The 16190-nt window shown below is 36.9% G+C and overlaps 1 protein-coding gene and 1 pseudogene across 1 annotated transcript in view; both read right to left on the bottom strand.

The window, feature by feature from the left end:
- Window positions 1-4300: 4300 nt before the first annotated feature.
- MTMR9 (myotubularin related protein 9) overlaps window positions 4301-16190 on the bottom strand; it is a 36418-nt gene continuing 24528 nt past the window's right edge. The window contains exons 7-10 of the mRNA XM_033134759.1: window positions 13961-14102; window positions 11967-12187; window positions 10150-10301; window positions 4301-5362 (exon numbers count right to left, since the gene is read on the bottom strand). Coding sequence (XP_032990650.1) covers window positions 5199-5362; window positions 10150-10301; window positions 11967-12187; window positions 13961-14102 — 679 coding nt within the window. The 3' untranslated portion in view covers window positions 4301-5198. The remainder of the gene's footprint in view (window positions 5363-10149; window positions 10302-11966; window positions 12188-13960; window positions 14103-16190) is intronic.
- LOC117037829 (myozenin-2-like) lies at window positions 9251-9878 on the bottom strand (annotated as a pseudogene).

The following is a 16190-nucleotide window of genomic DNA, read 5'->3' as shown; positions in this document are numbered from 1 at the left end:
TGTGCCTGATGCTTCTTCATAATTAGATTCAGGTTGTGCTTTTTGTTTGTTTTTGCAAAAATAGCACAAAAGTGATGTGTTCTTAGTGGATCATATCAGAAGGCACATGGTATTGATATGTGTCATTACTAGTGGTATTAACTGTGCTTGGACAATTAACTTGGTGGTATCTACCAGGCTCTCTTCACTATAAAGTTACTATTTTCCTCTTTGTAACTAATAAGTATTTTATGGAGAAATACTTTGAGACTATATACTTTTCCTCACAAACTTCCTCCTGCTAGTTTTAACATCCACTTATGGTGACTGCCTAGATCAATTATGATGATTGCCAAATAGTGACTTTCTAATTTCTTCATTCTTTCTACATTTCATTGTTGGCAATCTACTCTGAGGAGGATATTTCCCTCTTTTCTCACTGATTTATCCATATCAATGCATACTGAGTAAATAGTGTGTATAATACGTACTCCTAATTCTTGGGAGATACATGTGAAGTACTTAGGTGGAAAGGTCATGATGTCTGCATCTTATCCTCAAATGTTTCAACAAAACAATACACATACACTCGAGCATTAAAACAAAGGTGAAAAAATGTTAACAATTATTCAATCTAGGTGAACTGTATAAGGGAAATTATTGTACTATTTCGCAACCTTTTCGTGGATCTGAATTTTTTCAAAATATAAGAAATATATATCAGTTTTAATTGTAACACTGCCAAAACCTTCACAAATATTTGAAAAAAATTAAAGTCAGCCTACAGATTTAATTTACCAGCATTTGAATATATTAAAAATTTATTACCATTGTCTATAGAAATTTAACACTAGCATCTGTGCAACAGTCCTCTGAGGCAGAGGGAGAACACCACACACAAATCTTACACACTAAGATAACAGTACCACATTCGACTGTTTCTTGATTCAGTAAACCAAGGTTGACAGAGCAGCCAACTAAAGATGAATGATTGCAATTTTGGGACATAATGCCTCGTAAGTGAACTTATCACTTAGGGAACATTATAAGTAATATTAAAAATGCTACAGAGACTTAACAAAAGTTCAGTATTTTTCCCGAAGCCTCTATATAGACAGGTTCACAATATAGAACCCTGTACATTACAGCACTCTGAGGTTTTAGCAAAGCATACATTATGGACACATTTGCCGTACAGTGCAATTTTATTACGTAAGACATGAATAGCAGTGCACTTAATTCCAAGAGTCACATTCAAATATATCAAGAGTACAATTCAAATACCCGCTATTGAAGAAATACATATTCTTTTAATAATAAGCTGTGCAAGTACAACATTTTTAGTGTAGATGGCAATAGCGCTATAAGGATTAAACAACAGAACTCAGGGTGTATTCATGTAGAATAATCCACCTCTTCAAAGATGTGCATTTTAAAAGTGCAACAGATGTCTTGGGTAGACAGACATAGGCAGTGTTGCAGAACTTGTTTTTATTACAAATCACAAATACAGTTCATCTCTATACTCACAGGTGGTTAAACAGAATGGCTGTAAAAGTCAGTACGCTCCCCTCAGGGACTATTTTTCAGGACAAAGTAGTGTCTGCTGTGAGCCCTACTTTCTTTCGGTAAATTAAGCACAAACTACAGTTCCACAGTGTAGTTCAAAAACAGGACGTTGGGTTTCTTAGAGGAAATTTAGATAACAAGTCCAGACTTTCTAAAATCTAGTTATACAGTTTCAGAGGGTCTCTTCTAGGCTATTGGTTTAAAGGAAGAAGATGCTGTGGACACTAGATTATAAGGACCGAGTAAAGGTAAAAGTACTTTTGTTCAATAAAACAAAACTTAGAAAACTGATATTGTAAGAAAAGTACCATTTTATATCATCTGAGGATAGATAATAATAGAGAAATCAGTCTTTTCATGTTTTTGTTGTTGTTAAGATGGTGAATTACACAAAAATACTATCTGGTAATAACTTAGGATATCAGCTCTGGAGGGGGAAAAAGATCTGACTCATGTTAAAGAATAAGAAATAACTAATCTATGCTGTCTAGAGGTATAGCATAAACCTGTATTAGATATACTGAATGACTTCATTCTCTGGTAAATTTCAAAGCTGCCAGGACAAAGGATCAACTATCCTAAAAACTGCCTATTTTCTTTGTCCAGGAAATAATTTTCTGATAAAGACTGCTCATAATACCCTCATACAGTTTTCATTCACTAAATCTGGATATGGGTAAATCCCAAAACTTTTACGTCAGGCTAAAGCCTGATAATAAGTAAACCTGATATCCTCGTTAAGAATTATAATTAAAATAGCTAATCTGAAATCAGATTAACTACAAGAATTACATCTTTAAGCAAATTTTTAAAAATGCAGCAAAAAATTCCTATTTTTCACTGCAGGAGACAACTACTGGCCAAATCTTTTCCATGTTACTGATTTTGTAGTTAACATAAATACTAACTGAATCAAACATTAACATCTCACTAAATTTCATTCTTTAAAATGAAAAGCAATGACATATCACCTCTGTAAATGAGGTTTCAGAGTTCAAAGAAAAGTTTTTAAATTCTCCATATGGGATCTGAAATGACTATTATCTTCCAAAGTTTTCCCAAAAATCACTTTAAAATCTTGCTTCAATGGCCTAAGTTTTCTTAGAAATATAATAAAACACATTTATAGATTGTTTTAAACTTATTAGATTTTACAATTTCTGCTTGTTTTCTTCCCACTAATTTTGCCACCACTCTCTGCATTAAAGTTTTTAAAGCCACATTTATCAAAGACAATTCTCCAAACTTAATGTTTAAGAAGTACCTTGTTATGCGTATATCCATTGTATTTATTTTTCTCATCCAAGGACTGGGTAACTCAATAGTATTACGAAAAACCCTCTTCAAGTTGTATTGATAATGCACTTGTTTTTGACAGAGTGCTCGAGTTTGGAAAAACCTTAATATTTGCATTGTTAGCTGAGCCCTTTGAAAGTGCATTGATACCAAAGTTTGTTTTTACAAGCTATAATCAGAACTGAGGTTTGGACAATCACTAGTTATAAATTAATACTAACATGCAAACTTTTCTAAACAGCTTAAGATTGCTGACTCAATAAGAGAAATAAAAAGAAAACTGAAATACTTTGCTATTATACTCTGGCTCACACATAAAATGCTCTTCAGGAAGATGGGTGTAAATGATGGCATACAATTTCCTCATGACCAAACCTAATAAAAACTCTCTCTGAAGTTTCCAACCATGGAAGCCCTATGGCCAATCAATATTACCAGTAGGAATCACTTTTAAAGGATCACTAAATGAATCTCTAAATGGTTGTCCTTATGGGTCTATTAACTGAGAAGAACATGGCTCCTACATATCTAGTCTTGAGACAAAATTAGGAGAAATAAAAAAGTCAAGCTGCGTGAACAAATGCAACAAGCAATTCTGAGGGGCCATAAAAAAACCAGGGTGTTTCCTCCTTAAAACGTATACAGACATTGCACCAACACAGAGATATCTATTGCAAGATAGATCATCTCCGTTGTTTCTTTGCCTCAGCCTTTTGGTGAGGGTTTCAATGCCCCATTATTCATAACTATAGCCGAGAAAATAAGTAAAGAATAAAACTGAGCTTAGAGGAGAAGGCAAGCAAATTTACCAAAAGAGAGTTCCGACTATGAAGTGTTGTCCAGCCTTTTGCAACAAGTCTGAGGAAACAGGAAAAAGATGAAGCTTGGGAAACTGGAGATAGAATTTGCCACTTTCTAAGGCTTCTGAATATGGCCATAGATTTTGACAGAGCCAATTTTTTTAAATTACATTTTTAGCTCAATACATATCTCTAAAGCAGGGTTCAGTTTTGGTATGCTTTACACTGAAATGGTTATATACAGATGGGGTATTAATGGTTATCCTTCAACTATCCTTTTAAAGGATAACTAGAATCAATAATATTTGTTAAAATGAGCAGAGCCAACAAACAGAAATGTACACGGAAAGCATGGGGCCGCTAACTTTTAGAGTTGCAGGCATAAACTAGCATGGCATTAATATAGTCATCACTGTGTCTGTGACATTGAAACAGTTCAGATCTGTTTCTGAAGTTTAAAACATAGCTGCATCGTGTTCATAAACTTTCACCTCCACTTAAATTATATTTGCCTAACATATAATGGACAAATCAGCAGAGTCGAGATACAACTGCAAAAGGCTGAAGCCAACATGAGAGTTGTAACCTTAGTATTAATAAACTCTTAGAATACTTAAAAATAAAACAACACAATAAAACATACACATACAAACATAAACCAGTGCAATGAGAACTTCAGACAAGGGCAGTGCTTCTCTGGTTTAAAGAAACCATATTTGTAGCTTAATTATAACAAATTAACACCTATTATAAATGACGGCTGAATGTTACATCCGGCATTTTTGATACAAATTTAATATGTATGGTCAAAAACCTGAAAAACCAATTCAACAGGAACAATACCATATCAGTAACAAATTCCTACTTTGTTTCTATATTGCACATACTTTTAGTGTCTACTGTTAAAATAAATTTACTTCTTACTGTAAATATCAGATGACTATACCTCTTGCCCTTGTAAAATGATTTACCTTGAATAAACCTTCAGAATTTCCTTTCTTGACAAACCAGAATGAGAATGAACTCAGCTTTGTTAGTCCAAAACTATTTTAAAGAATAGCAAAGGTATTGGAAATGGCATGTTAAACATAAAATTCTTGGTTTATCCACCATTTCAGTTTTGAAAAATACTTCTATATTCAAGTTGTTTAAACATTTGATCCTTTTTTAAACTGACAAATATTCCGTAAAGAGATTAATCATATCCTTGACTGGTCTGGAGCACTGTCTGGAAAGTGGACACAGAGAAAAGCTTATAATAAAACGGTGTATAACACAAAATGGCATTACATAAGTCACCTGATTTACCTAAAATAAAATGACTAGCACCTCCTTCCTGCTCCCAAAGTGAGGAGGCCTAATAGGCCACGTGAAACGTGAGAAATTATAGTAAGTTTCGTTCATAACGTATTGAGAAATCCATTACATTAGCGGGTTCTCACACCTAAAGCCTTAAGTTCAAGGCTACTGTGTAAAAGTGAGCTGAAGGGCAAAAGGAGAGAGAAGTGGGCTACGGGTGCGGGAAGGTCCTTACAGACGGGGTGAGGACGTCTTTCAGGGACTCTCCTGTATCCCATCCTCAGTTTCCAGTTCCGCCAACTGCCTCCTAAGGATATTTACTTTTGCTTGTAATTCCTTATTATAGTCAATGATGTTAACCATTTCTTCATATGCTTCATCCAAATACTTGGAGGATCTGTTCCAACGTAGGAAAATACCTATTGAATCCAGGAAAGGAAAACAGGAGGGAGAAAGATACATATAATGGATTAACATTAAAGTTGTATAATATATAATTCCACGTATTTTTCTTTTTTTCCACAATTCACATCTGTTTTATCATACTCTAAAATATACAGTAATCTTGATGTACTGAAAGAGTGATTAAATGCAGTATTCAAGAAATCACTATTTCTATGTACACGCTTATTCTTCAAAACCCCCATAAATAATGAAATACATCAAAATACTGTTTTCTGATCTATTCAGGAAAACACGCTGATAATTTATAATACCATAAACTTTCCAGTTTCATAATAGAAATATTTTTTTTTCAAAATTATAGAACTTTACTCAGACCTCTGAGACCTCCTACACGTGTGAAATCACTTTCACTGAAAAAATGAGTTACAGTAAAAGCAGCACCACACAAATTTTTATTTAAAAGCCTAAACTCCGGTGCTGTCTCTATCTCTCTCGTTACTTAAGAGGCAGTGTTCTAATTATGCAGGCAATTGCTTCTTTCCCCAAATAATAATTATAATTTTATTATGGATTAAAAGGAGACATTTTCTCCTCTACATAGATCCTGTGTTAACTATTTATCATCCCAAAATAATAGCAGAAAGATACTCAAGTAAGGAGGTACAAAAACTTTCTAGGCAGCAACATGTCAGTAGCTGAGAAGCTCACAAAGGTTTTATGATTCATTAAAACACGTTCCATAAACCAAACTTCCATGGGCCCTAACGAGTCTTTCTATGTATGTCCAAAGGCTACTCTCCATCAGAAAGGTAAAATAGAAACATAGCTTAAAGACGGGCTGACCTGTGTTGCTGTTTCTATAAGAAAAGTGTAAGAGCCTATTTTTTAAAAATCCTGTTCTTCAATACAGGCAGGAATCACTGGATGTTAATGTTAACTATAATGTAAAAATAAACAGTAGAGAGACATTTCAAGGCTAAAGAGTAGTCTCATTTATACACTCCATACATCTACCCTGAGAAGATTTTACCTAACATACAATTCCTTCCAGTTGTAAGCTGAGGAGGCACTAAACACATATGGAAACTCTGTTCTTAATAGAGTGGTAGGAATTCATTCATGTAAGAACAAAGATTTCCTTCTATCACTTAATCCTTAAACTCTCAGTAAGATTTGGTTAAAAACTAGTTAAGTCATCCTGCAGGCCACTCAACTCGCAAACCTGGGTTTTCTTCCGAGTAACTAGTCTCTCATCTCAGTTATTAAGCATGCCAGTGGCTTTTAGGTAAACTGTCCCAAGAGTCTTAAACAACAATATAGCTGTGATTTCTCACTTAAGACATCACTTATCCTGCGCCTGTGATTGTCTACAACAATCTAGAGAAGTTCTGAAGCCCCCAAGCCCCCAAAGCACTGATATTCAGACTCAGAGAAACTTGAGACTATGTGAGGCCATTTCCACACAAATCTGACTAGAGGACACCGTGACAGATAAGATGAAAAGCACAAACTGAGGGGGAAGGAAGCAGCTAATGACAGATATGCCAAGAGGAACAAGACCTGAGAGCTGACATCCAGAGGAGTGACACAAACAGACTTGATCTCAAGCCGAGAAAGCAAAGCAATCTGAGGTCCTTTTACACCTAAAGGGCAAACAGTTTTCCACATGAATTCTCCTTGAGGGCGTAATGTATCAGAACATGGTGTGATAACTGACATTCCTGTTCATGCAGTTCAATTTACCAAACAGCTACTGCTCCTGTGTGTATGCTGTATGCTGCTTAATACAAAGATGAATAAAGTTGTACTCACTACCCTCAAATTAAAAAGAATTTAAATGGCATTTTATAGTCCTTTTTTTAGGTGAATGCCTAATATATTTTAGATAGATTTTGTCAATTTTTAAAAAAATAATCCTTGTTATTTAAGGAGATAAGCTTCAGGAGTCTGAAAAATCAATGTTGGTAAAACACCTTCTTTAGAATAGATTGGCAAATTAAGCATGGATTATTGTTCCACACAATGTCTGCATTACTGCGCTGACGGTGGCATCTGTGTCCATTTAGAGACTCTAGCTAGAATGATGAGCTCTGTGGGAACAGAGCCAGAGTGCAGTTTCCAGGCTCTCGGCCTCACGTGGAAAGGTGCTGGCTCAGGTAGTAAATGGCCATCAACTGTGATTGGATGGCCATCATCTGTGGCTAGTTGGCCGTCAGCTGTAACCAGTGAGCCATTGGCCACTAATATAACTGCCGTGGCTACGCTAGCAGCAAATGGGGACTAGCAAGAAGGTGGTGGCTGGCAAGTGAGGATTGCAGACAGTGTGGCTCTTGCTTCCTGTGTCTCCAATGCAGCCACCAGCGAGAATATAGTGGTATGACTCCCCTATCTATGGCTCCGTGAGAGTTCCTTTTTGGCCTCACCATGTCCTGTGTTCTTATGTGGGGAGTGGGAGCTGAGACCCCAGAAGAGACCCCGCAGGCCACCCCACACGACAAATGACACAGCGAGAGGGGTCCCCTGCATGACACTATGGCTCCGTGGGTGTTCCTTTTTGGCTTAGCCACATCCTGCATTCTTATGTGGGGAGCTGGAGCTGAGGCCCCGCAGGCCGCCCCGTGTGACAAGCTCATTAACCCTTTAGTAGCAACTAACAAAAGAACCTATCCCAATGACTGCTTAATAAAGGAAACAGAAACCATCTCCTCGGAGCTTACAATTTATTCCTGTCCCAACTACACCCAACTTTCTTACACAAAAAGTAATGTGCTTTCCCTCACACCCATGAGGATGGGGAAAAAAAACCCAACCAGAAAATAACAAGTGTTGGCAAGGATGTGAAGAAGTTGGAACCCTTGTGCACTGTTGTTGGGATTGTAAAAAGGTGCAACCGTTATGGAATACAGGATGAAGGTTCCTCAAAAAATTAAACAAAGAATTATCACATGATCCAGCAATTCCACTTCTGGGTACGCACCCTAAAGAATCAAAAGCAGGGTCTCAAAGAGATTATTTTGCACACCTGTGTGCCAAAAGGTAGAAGCAATCCAAGTACCCATTGACAAATGCATGGATAAACAAAATGTGGTATACGAGTCGTATACATTTAATAGAATATTATTCAACCTTACAAAGGAAGGAAATCCTGTCATATGCTACAACCTGGATGAGCGTTGAACACATTATGTTAGTGAAAGAAGCCAGTCACCGAAAGACAAACACAATATGAGTCCACTCATGTGAGGTACCTAGAATAGTCAAACTTATAGGGACGTAAAGCAGAATAGTAGTTGCCAGGGGCTGGAGAGACGGACAATGGGAAGTTGTTGTCTAATAAGTATAGAATTTCAGATTTACAAATTCCAGAGACCTATTCACAACAATGTGAATATACTTAACACTACTGAACTACACACTTAAAAATGGTTAACTTGGTAAATTTTGTTTTTTAATGTACCATCTTATCTACGGAAACATTGAATATAACTAGCAGTATCCATTAAATAATATATTTTTTAATAGGCTGGTGGTTACTTATTTTGTCATTTTAAAAGTGTTATTCCATTGTCTTCTGTAACTCTAGTTGGGAAATCACCTGTCTTATTTTCACTCTTTTAAGATAATGTGTCTTTTATTCCTGAGCTTTAAAATACTCTCACTGTCTTTGGTTTTCAGCAGATTCAGAGTCATGTGCCTTTGCGAGGCTGACATTGCACGGACCCTTCCTGAGTCAGGCAGTACTTCTGGAACCTGAGGCTTGATGTCTTTTGTCGATTTTGAAAAATTCTTGGCCATTAACGCTTCAGATATTGCTTCTGCCTTATTCTCTCTTATTCCCTACTGAGACTAATCACACATGTATATGGGCATTCTGATTATTGTTCCAAGTGTGTCTTCCACTATTTTCCTGCATTTTGAATCCTTTTCTTCTCTATGCTCCACTTTGAACGTTGTCTGCATCAGCTTGTGAATCCTCTCTTCAGCTGTGCTTAATCTGCCATGCAATCAGTTAAAAAGGCTCCTGTAACCGGGCACTTCTGCCTTTCTTTCAGGCTTGAAAAGTTTAGGGTATAACGCGTCTAAAAGTGGGGGAATCACTGCTGACGGCCTGTTCCTAGGGTGACTGACAGTACTTAGGGAGAGCTGTGGTGTTGAGTTTTTCAGGAGGAAGTTCCTTCCGTGGCCCAGAATATCAGGGTGCAATGTTTTCTGGATTTGGGGGACTTCGTGGCTCCGGGGTGTTGGGAGGAGTAAACGGGGCTTGCTGTGAACCACCTTCCACGTGGCTTCCGTTCATTTCCCATTCTGCATGGCAATATTATGATTTATTTGTGATCTTGATTCCTACTGGACATTTTCAAATGTGTATTTGTCAGATCTCTGTCACCTCTTCAATAGTCGGGCATCATAGTTACTGAGATGGGACAGTTCTTCCAGCAGGACATCTCTGGGGATGCTGACCTTTTTGCCCAGATACATGCCATCTACATAATTCTGGAGACAAGAAGTCTGAGAGCTGGGTGCCAGCATGGTTGAGTTCTGCTGACACACCTCTTCTTATGTTGTTACATGTTGGAAGGGTAAATAATCACTGTTAATTACTCAAATGGGTCCTGAAAACACCGTGTGACTAGATAACTGATATGAAGGAGAGAACCATGCCCATACTGAGAAAAACATAATTTCACACGGGTCTGAGGGCCGGGTCTACCCCGTCTTCAGATAACAACACGTACTCACAGGCAGATGAAAGAGCATCCTCGACTAAGGGTAAGAGGTTTGCAAAAGCTGTGTGGCTTACCTTCCCAGAGCTGAAGACTCTGTGGAGCCACTGAAGGCCAGATGACGAGATTGTTGGCTTCAAAGAGAGGATTGGTGAATTTACTCAGCTCACTGGGCCGATTAACCCAGGACCACAGAGACATTGTTTTCTGCTGCAGCTTCAACTTACATCTGATCAAGAAAGAAATTGCCATTAGAGCAGTTAATTAATTAATTAATCATTTTATTTTTTTACTAGTTTCAGATGTACAAAACAATGTAATAGACATTTCACCCCTCACAAAGTGATAACCCGCTCCCCCAATCTCTTGCTCCTCTGACATCATATATAGAGCAGTTAATTTATAACAACTACTATTAAATACTCCTCCTAATGGGACAATTTCTTCTCTCTGTATGTTAGAAGGCAGAACACAAGACTTTTAGTAGAGGAATAAAATGTAAAATAAAAACATTTGTCAGAATATTCAATCAGCATTGTAACTCTCAACAACAAAAAAACAAAGCCTGTTTTACAGTCTTCCAAAGACAGCAAGAAGGAAAAAACCAGAATCTAGTCATGTCAGGTTCGGTATTAAACATTAACCCAGAGAACGTTATACTATATGCAAAGTCTTTTATTGTATCTGAGATTGTATTTTAATTTAAAACAGCTTAAAAATTAAAAATAAATATGTATCTTGATGTAAATACAGATTTAATCTACCTTCATATACAATCAACAGTTTTCATAATAATCCTGAAATTCTGTAATACTCTATCGTGGAATAAATGTTAAGGATGAAAACTGAACTGGCACATTTTAGAAAAAATAAATTTTAATGAGGAAAGATAATTTGTGGTAAACCTTACATTAACCCAAAAGATAGTACTTTCAATTGTCACAGAATCCTGTTTCAGTTGAAGTTTTACTATAAAATTCGTTTTGTCTCTGAAACCTACTTGATTACTTGTAAGTTTCATGCAAGTTAATTATGTGCATATAATTATGCTAGCAATAAAAATAATCCACATAATCACAGAACCCATGTGGTACTAGAATTTAATTGCTAGGATAGCAAGTCCCATACTATGTCCCCAGGAACCAGGCATGGTGAGGACAGGAAACCATTGCACTCACTGCTCCCACCAGCCCCGAGCCCCCAAGCCCATGGCTGGCCAATCACTGAACTTATTTTGGCTGAGCCCGCCCCACACAGCTTCAGAACCCTTCTCAGTCAGCACTACTGATAGGCTCTACCAAATGGGAATCAGAACGTGAGATAACATTTATTTGTGATCCTTTTATTTAATGTAGTTCAGAGGGATATTTAGGTGTAACACCAAAAAGAAGTCCATAGTCAAACATATTATTTAAATGCGGAATTAAAGTTATATACGTTGCTTCAACAGAGAAAGGCTAGAGCAGGTGTAAGAAAGCCTGTAGTATAGCCCTACTTTTGGTGACCAGCTGGTTGTGTGTCCCTGGGTAAGTCACTTTACTTATCTGGATATTACTGTCCTAATCTATAAAATTGGATGGAGAGTGAAGTTGGAATACATGTTAAGGCTTCTTCCAGATGTAAGATACTGTGATCCTATATAAGGACATTAACATTTAAAATGGTTGTCCAATTTATTCAAAACATGGACTAATGTTAATCTATTAGAACAAAGTCTTAAGACAGGCCCTCCTAGCATGTGATAGGCTCATACTAAGAATACACTTCATATAATTTATACTAACTGAAATGTCTATCATCTTATAAATAACATTACCGTAGAACCAAATCCTGGTCTCTTTTACGAAGTGACCAAAACAACTTGAAACGGCCCCCATGTGAGCAGTATACCCACCTTTCACTTTCATTGTTGCCCAGAAAGGTTCCAAATTGTGAGGCATAAGAGTGCTCAAAGAGCATGATGAGGAAATTCTCATTAAATTCAAAAGAACAAGGGAACTGACGCAGAATCTGCCACACACAGTCCAAGAAGAGAAGAAACACAGGTGACTCCCACTTCTGCTTACTGTTACAATAAGCTGACTGTGCACAGCGCTGTTGGAACGGGTGACCAGCCTGGAGAACAGATGGAAATGTGATAGTCATGTCCTAGTGAGATCATAACGTAGCACGTTCTGTTAACGTTATTTCACATGGGCGCAATGAAACTCTTATTACGTGGAACATCATATAAATTGGGTGGCTGCTATTTAGATGAATAATTTCTTGGTTTAAAACAGTTCCCAAATACTTAACAAGGCTGTGCAGTTAAGACATTACCATAAGAACTGCAATTGTCCTTAGAATATCACATGGAATAATAATGAACTTCAATAATGATAAATTTATAAAATAAATCTTTCTAGGTCTGTTTAATTTGGAGCAAAGTCAAAAAACAAGCTCTTCGGGGAGCGATCACCTTCTATCTATCCAAAGCACTGTAGGCTATTGTGAGCTACATAAGCCTCACTACTAAATGGAGATAAAGATGGGCCTCTCATAGACAAACTTTATAAGGTCACTTCTGATATTAAATCTTTAAATTCCACATGGAAAAAAGTTACTGTCATGAAGAGATCTTTTATGAATACTATTACATTAGACATCAAGCTGTCCTTAGTTTCCCTCTTCTCCCAAAAAGAACTGGACGAGTCTACTGATGAAACAAAATTTAAGAATCATTTGTCTCTCTGGCCCACCTAGAGCCTGAGCACCAACCTTATTCCAAATCACACCCTTCGAGGTTTTTCACAGACCTGCTTTATCTTTGAGTCCTTATAGCACTTTATGTGACAAAGATAATGCCATGACTATTTTCTAGTAGTTAAGGGGGTTTTGATACCCATTAAAATGCTAATATACAAGTACATCATACTCATTTTTTTGTTTGCTACGTATCAAGAGGAATGTAGCTGAATAGATTTTCACTAAATACTTAGGGTGGGCTGACTTACGCTGAGATAAAGTTCAGACGTCAGGCAGGGTAGACATGATACACGCAACAGCATTAACATACAATAAATCGGAACTGTAGCCAGAAGGGCCAGAAAGGATTTTTCTCTAGAGATACTTCCACTGTCAAGATTTATCTAAACATTTGTTTTCAACCACAATTGTTTACTAAGTTACACAGCGTATACACGTTCACAAATTAATCTCTGACTTGGAGGATTTCCATGTTCTGAGACCTTTATTTTAGTTGTCATTCAGCATTACGTGCCAGCACTGTGATGTGTCCTAGGAAGAAACAGATGAACTGGGCAATATTCCCTAACTTCAAATAAGTAACTTTATTTGGGTCTAGTTCAGGAAACAAGGCAGAAAGAAAAAGGACCAACTTTATCTGTGAAGGAGCGAGATCCCAAAGATTTCCCGGAAGCAGGGACAGGAAAGATTTCACCTGGCTGGGGAAGAGGATAGGACGGATCCAGACTGGAGCAAAAAGGCAGAAAGTCCTAAGAAGCACACGCCTTTGTAATTACAAGTCCCTATTTCCCCATCCCCCTTGTTTATGCATTTTATCTCTAAAAAGACTAAGCTCTGCAAGACAAGACTATGTTTTACATTCTTTGTATCCTCCTGTAGGTAACAAAGTACAGCTAACGAGTTTGCTGAGGCAAGGAAGTGCCAAATGAGCAATATAAGCAAAGAGAGTACAGAAATTGAGAGGCAGTAGAGATTACAAACATTTATTGGGAGGAAGATAAATTCATTGTCCTCCCAAAAATTAAACATACAATTTAAACATTTTAATCAATCAAAATTTCACACATTATATCGGCTGCCACAAACCAGGGTCACAACATCAATTATTAGCTGTTCCTCTGCACACAAAATAGCTTTTCTCACCTGTAGCCACTCTCTTTCTATCAGGGCCTCAAAACCACGGATGGTCCTGCTTCTTGGTTCCAAGATGATCTGGGCCAGGGAGGTAACCTGAAGTGTGGAATCAGTTCCTTCTGTTCCATGAATCAATATGGACGCTCCTTCCCTGATAGGAAAATTCAGGGTACAAAGGGGATACTCCCGACAGTCAATCAACTCTGTTAATAATAAACATTTACTGAGTACAATATTCCAGTCTTACGTATTCTGCTCTGTCCAGTAGAGTTTAGTCTAAATTAGGCATAGGAAGAGAGCTTCCTTTGGGTGAGTTCCAAATTTCACAAGGCAAGAACCCCTTTAAGGTATGATAAATATAACAGAAACTTTTAGCTGAAAAATTCTCCCTTTGCAAAACCGAAAAGCAGTCCTTATTACACACAGTAGGCACTTACCTTTTCTGCTTTAATAGTAGTATTTCTCATCAAACCTAGAAACATACACTTAAAGTTATTTTTCTGTATCTCTCTGACCTTGATTCTACCTTTTTACCATTAGCTGACTATAAAGACACCTTCATAAACTATAATGGATCTGGGAAACAAGTCCTGAACCACATTTTAAGAAACATGGAAACAGGAAGAAACATTAAAAAAAAAACACCACAAAAAAAACCCAGCATGCAACTGTCAATCTAGAAAGTCAGTGGCAATGATGCCATGATATTTAGGAGGTGTCTGGGACCCCATTATACTAAAAAGAGTGGGAGGAAACACCAAAAGCTAAATTAACTACATCTCCCCTCCCCTTCTTCCACCTCTTATGTTGAAATGACAATGATGAAAATTTTGGAGAAAAGGAAAATAAGCTCACCATTTTCTCATAAGTTTTATGTTCAGTTACTACTGTTAATTCTTTTCCCATGTACATATATACTTTACATAGCTATACATAGGGTAATTTCTTATTTTTTCCACTTTTATTATAAATACTTTCCTATGTTTCTATGTCATCGTTGGAAGTAGTGTTTATATAATTAGTGGGTATATAATTTCCTATTAAGTGATCAACTACAATTTACTTAATCCTACAGCTGGGGAGTTAGGTTATTGCCAATTTTTGTTACACTATAAATGATGTACTTAGCTTTTTGTCTTTTGCTGAATTATTTGAGAATTCTTCATTTGAAAGTAAGACTCCCTGATATTCCCTTATGGTTAGGTTAACAACCTCATTCTCAGCATGAAATCTAATGACTAGGCCGAAGGGTATGAGCAAATATTTTTAGGCTTCTGATGTACAGAGGGTGCCAAAAAAATGTATACACATTTTAAGAAAGGAAAAAAACTATATTAAAAGTACGTTGACGGTAACCACTTTGAGCACTTCTTGTAATTGCAGAAGTCAATGTGACTTGTATTCATTCGTCTTTTGTTATCAGTATATATTGAGTATTACAATTTTAGTACAGTTTTTTCCTTTCTTAAAATGTATATACATTTTTTGGCCCCCTCTATATATTCAGAATATACATCTTAGTTATCTGTGGTATATTCTGCATTTAATTTAATTAAGGTTGATTTTTATATTTTGAGTAATTAATTATATGGGCAGATTTTTATGGCAGTATTAAGTAGCTAATATATATCAGAAAAGGGAAACCAAACATGGCAAAATAAACGAAAACCTTCAGTTCTCCTGAGTGTGGAAGTCCCTGTCTGCTTAAGTGGCCAGCCCAAACTAAACGAAGGTAGAAATACCAAACACTACTATTCTGCACCTAGAGTTGCCTTGACCTTCATCATCTCGTCATTAGGCTGAAAACTTAGACAACATGATGATACATGTCTATTAGGATTCATGTTTCCTAAGAAACCAGAAGCCTCTGTACTTACCATGTAAGGGGAAATCTTTTAAACTTTGGTTAACAATAGAATCTCATCATCCTGTTTTATCAATTTCTCTGCCACAGAGCCTTGGTCTTTAACTCCCGTATTTTATTAGATAAATGAGCTTTGCCTAAAATCAAGAACAGTGATAGCCTGGGAATGCTGACACCAAGAGTGTCTGCCCATTCTTGGTTCTGTCACTAACTTACCACATGACCTTAAGCAACCTATTCGATTATCAATTTCTCACTAACCATAAAAAATTACATCTCTATTTCCTTAATTTGGAAGCATCAATAAAACAAATTAAATTCTCAAAGGAAAGTGCCATCTAACTATGTGGTAGCAATACTTATACCTACCTACTG

This window comes from Rhinolophus ferrumequinum, chromosome 18 (genome assembly GCF_004115265.2).
Source record: "Rhinolophus ferrumequinum isolate MPI-CBG mRhiFer1 chromosome 18, mRhiFer1_v1.p, whole genome shotgun sequence".
Classification (NCBI taxonomy): domain Eukaryota; kingdom Metazoa; phylum Chordata; class Mammalia; order Chiroptera; family Rhinolophidae; genus Rhinolophus; species Rhinolophus ferrumequinum.
This window is presented reverse-complemented; position numbering and strand designations above follow the sequence as displayed.